Raw genomic sequence first — 4,111 nt, 5'->3', positions numbered from 1 at the left:
GCCCGGGGCGCGCCCCCTCACCCGCCACCCGGCCCCTAATGACCACAACCGCCCTCGGGCAGTCCCCGAACTGTCAGCATTATTGCGCCAACCGCCAAAGGGGAGCGAGTTCCACCCAGGCGAGCTTCATTCCCGCATTTCCCGGTCCCTGGGCCTTGTGCGACTGCTGGAGCGGTTGCCCTCTAACCCCATTGCCACCAGGGCCAGGAGCTGCTCTTGCGCCTCGCTAACGGGCAGCCAGGCAGCAGGTGCACCTGTAGCCGCGCGTTGGGCAGGTAAAAGCAGCCTTGGAAAAGAAACCCGGCCAAGAGCAAGGCTAACAGCTCCGGCCAGCGCGGCCCCGGGAGCTCGCGAGGGGAGGAAAGATCCCCTCCCCAACTCCCCGCTGGCACCCCGTGCTCTGATTGGCTGGCGCCATGGGTCCCCGGCACGCGCCTGGGGCTGTACCTATAAGAACCCTCGCGTGCCGGCCCTCAGCTCCGGCGCGTCGGCCACAGCCCTCCCCAGCAGAATCGTGGGCGTCGGCCAAGCCCGAGCGCGCAGCGGCCGCTGGCCCCTCTGGGAAGCCCTCAGGGGCTGCCCACCCGCAAGGCCCTGGGGAGGAGGCAGCTGTACGCCGCTGAGTGCTTACGGAGGGAACCCCCTCACCGGCCCTCACCAAAACACACACACACACACACACACACACACACGGCCCCGAGCCGTCCAGCCGGCCCTCGGGCGCGCGGCCGCAGACAGCATGGACACAATGCTGTTGGAACCTTTCCCCGGGGCCCTGGATGGCTTTCCGGCTCCGTACCTGGACGATGAAGACTTCCTGACCGATCAATCTTCCCGGGATCCTTTGGAGGACGGTGACGAGCTGCTGGTGGACGAGCAGGCCGAGGTTGACTTCTTCAGCCACCAGTTGCACGAATACTGCTACCGCGACGGGGCGTGCCTGCTGCTTCCTCCGGCGCCCTCAGCCGCTCCGCACGCCCTCGTGCAGCCGGCGCCGCCGGCGCCGCCGCCGTCGGGGTTTCCCGAGGACCCCGAGGACATTGGCGGAGGCTCCGGCTACTGCTGCGCGGCGAGCGTGGCCCCCAGCGCCTTCCCCTACTCGCCCGGCTCGCCACCCTCGTGTCTGGCCTACCCGTGCGCCGCTGCCGCCGCGGTGCTGTCCCCCGGAGCTAGGCTGCGGGGCGCGGCGGCGGCTGCAGCGGCTGCTGCGCGGCGGCGCCGGAGGGTGCGCTCCGAGGCGGAACTCCAGCAGCTGCGGCAGGCGGCTAACGTGCGCGAGCGGCGCCGTATGCAGTCCATCAACGACGCCTTCGAGGGCCTGCGCTCGCACATCCCCACCCTACCCTACGAGAAGCGCCTGTCCAAAGTGGACACGCTGCGTCTGGCCATCGGCTACATCAACTTCCTCAGCGAGCTGGTGCAAGCCGACCTGCCTCTGCGCGGCGGCGCCGGCGGGGCAGGCGGCGCTGGCGGAGCGGGAGGAGGCGGGCGCCTGGGCACGGACAGCCTAGGCAGCCAAGCCCAGAAGGTCATCATCTGCCATCGTGGCACCCGTAAGTGCGCCAGTGTTCTTGCTCGGGAGAGTAAGGGACGGGTCTTCCGCCGGGGGCAGGTAGCTGGGCCAGACGATGGACACTGCAACCTGGTGCGCGCGCGCTCGGGGTCCAAGGTGCGCTCCGGGTCGTGCGTCCCAGGCAGGCGCACAGTTCTTGGGATTCCGGGGTGGGAACGGCGGCCCTGGGGGTGGGGGGAGCTTCAGGGAGGAGGGGCCCCAAATGCCCAGGACCTGGGACCTAAGTTCAGAATGTGGTTTCTTACCCACTTCCCTACCCAGGGCCGCCCTCCCCCAGCGACCCGGACTATGGCCTTCCTCCTCTGGCTGGACATTCCCTCTCGTGGACTGATGAAAAGCAGCTCAGCGAACAGAACATCATCCGGACAGCCAAAGTGTGGACCCCTGAGGATCCCAGGAAACTCAGCAACAAATCCGCTTCGTTCCACAGCGCCGACAGTGAGCTGGCCCTGGAGTTCGTGTCCTGAGCCAGCCAGGATCCCGCGGTGGACTGGACTGCGGTCGCTTGTGCATATTGTACATGTCCATGTAATTTAAAAGAAAATCAGATGTTTCTCAAGGCAATTGCGTTTTGTTATTTATCTATTTATTCCGTTCAGTTGACGCGATAGATGCTCTTTTTAATATATCTCTATATGTTATATAATTTATCTTGATTTCTGAAGTATATGCAATAGCTCATGACCTCCCCCCTTCTTCCCCCCGCACTTTCCTCCCACCCCCCCTATCCAGCACCTTCTGCACCAGACTCTTGTGTGATTGGAAGAACTCTCGTGTTTATTTATTGCCAGATTTGGTTTATTTCTAAGCCTTGTTAATAAATGGTATTTAAGCCTTTTTTAAAAAGTGACTTGTTTAGGTCTTGGGGGGAGGCAGAGAGTTTGCTGTGTATTTAAAAGCTCTTGTAAATATTGGCTGCACCCCAGACCCACAGAAAGCCTGAGTTCTGAGTGTGCGCCCCTCTTCTGCCTGGCAACAGTGTGTTTTCAGCCCTGCTGTGCCAAAAGAGGAAAGAAAGAAAGAGAAAAATGGTGGCAAACAGGTTCCTGAGGTGGTGTTTATCACGGAGGAAACTAAGATTCACAGACCGGATGTGTAACTTTTTTGTTTGTTTACCCAAGGTCACCCTGCCCAAGCACCTGTATGCAGGTGGATTGGCGGCTGTGGTGTCCGGTGAGGCTGGGGGTGCTGCTTGCCTGCGGGGGGAAGGGTCTTGGTGATTCTTCTCACTTGGGAACAAGGGTCTCCCAGGAGCGTCCCTTCCGCAAAGAATGAGGCTGAGGGACCGGTACATTGGGAAATCTCCCCCGTAGGTTCTCTCAGGTCAGATACTCCTTCTCCGGTGCACCTGGGTCGGGTCTGAAACGGACACCATTTTGCCTTGGGAAAGCATCTGGAGGGGCTGGGGCGGTAAGGACGCAGCAAGTTCAGGTTCGCTTGGCCGCCCCTGGCGCACCTGGCCAGAGGGACCAGAGCCGGGGCGCAAGGCTGCAAGGGGACTGCGGGGAACCCCAGCGGCTCTGTGCTGCCGTTCCTCACCGCTCAAACCCGCTGCCTTCCGCGCAGTAGAGGCCGTGCCAAAGCAAACCAAGTGCGGCTCCGTGGTCAGGCAGGAGACCTGCTCAGCCAAGGTAGAGTTGCGAATCGTCCTTAACAGCCTTGGGCCCCGCCGAGAACAATATGTCTGCAGCATGCTAATTGCTTTAACCTCGTTTCAGACCTAACGAGGGGTTCCCCGCGCTGCGGGTGCCGTGGACCTCGGCCAAGAGCAATTAAAAGCGGAGCCTAGATCCGGACCCCGCAACGCGACCGGCCCGAAGCGCTCAGGAGATTCCGGGTCTCCAGGCTCCCGGAGGTGGCAGGATGGGGTAGGGAGTAACAGAGCGCCTTCCTCAGCCGCGGATCCTCTTACCCTGGTATGCCTTGTTTCCCCACCTCTGCTATCTCTCACAACCTCCTCCCCTTGGAAAGATGTTTTCCCCTGGAGAATAATCCGAGGAAGAGAAAAATATCATTGGATTTCGCCCTGTATTATTAGGGTCTCGTTAGCTAGGACAAGGGCTTTAGCACAACGCTGTGATCAGGCATGTAATCTCATTACGCTCATTAGAAAGTCAAGTGTTACTGCTGGCTTCAGCTGGATCCCAATTGTGGGCGGATCTTCAGGGTTGTGCGTTGGTTTATTATTATCCTTATTGTTATTGTTACTGTATTTTGGCTGTGTAAACCTGTGCTTCCTGTTTCATTGCCCTCTTAGGTACCAGTCCCATCGCAGCAACTGTGATGGCGTGGCACCTTGCATTTTGTGTGTCACTTCCCCTGTCCTCCCAATCAATGCCTCAACACATCCTTTAGTGCACGCCGATGAAGCGGAAGACCCGGACTCAGCATGCAAAGGGCAGGGTCCCTATCTTGTCAGTATGCTGTCTTGACTTGGCAAGTCTTTTTAAAACACGACCTTCAAAGAAGCTGACAGCTTCTTTTTTATTTACTCATAATCCATTCATCCTAGTGTAGCAAATCTTCCCCTTCCCCGCC

The 4,111-nt window shown here is 59.7% G+C and overlaps 1 protein-coding gene across 1 annotated transcript; it reads left to right on the top strand.

Annotated features, from left to right (window-relative positions):
- Positions 1-423: 423 nt before the first annotated feature.
- Positions 424-2,126, top strand: PTF1A (pancreas associated transcription factor 1a). Its single transcript, XM_004588431.2, has 2 exons — positions 424-1,553; positions 1,835-2,126. Exons 1-2 carry the CDS (start codon positions 740-742, stop codon positions 2,038-2,040), a joined length of 1,020 nt encoding a protein of 339 aa, XP_004588488.2. The 5' UTR covers positions 424-739; the 3' UTR covers positions 2,041-2,126.
- Positions 2,127-4,111: the final 1,985 nt, after the last annotated feature.

This window comes from Ochotona princeps, chromosome 10 (genome assembly GCF_030435755.1).
Source record: "Ochotona princeps isolate mOchPri1 chromosome 10, mOchPri1.hap1, whole genome shotgun sequence".
Taxonomy (NCBI): domain Eukaryota; kingdom Metazoa; phylum Chordata; class Mammalia; order Lagomorpha; family Ochotonidae; genus Ochotona; species Ochotona princeps.
Note: the sequence above shows the minus strand (reverse complement) of the source record. Positions and strands in the feature narration are given on the sequence as shown.

What these genes read in the sequence shown, in the direction of transcription:
- PTF1A (XM_004588431.2), top strand. Translation starts at nt 740, where the DNA reads ATGGACACAATGCTGTTGGAACCTTTCCCCGGGGCCCTGGATGGCTTT. An exon ending in CATCTGCCATCGTGGCACCC is followed by an intron (nt 1,554 to 1,834) that starts GTAAGTGCGCCA and finishes TTCCCTACCCAG; the next exon opens with GGCCGCCCTCCCCCAGCGAC.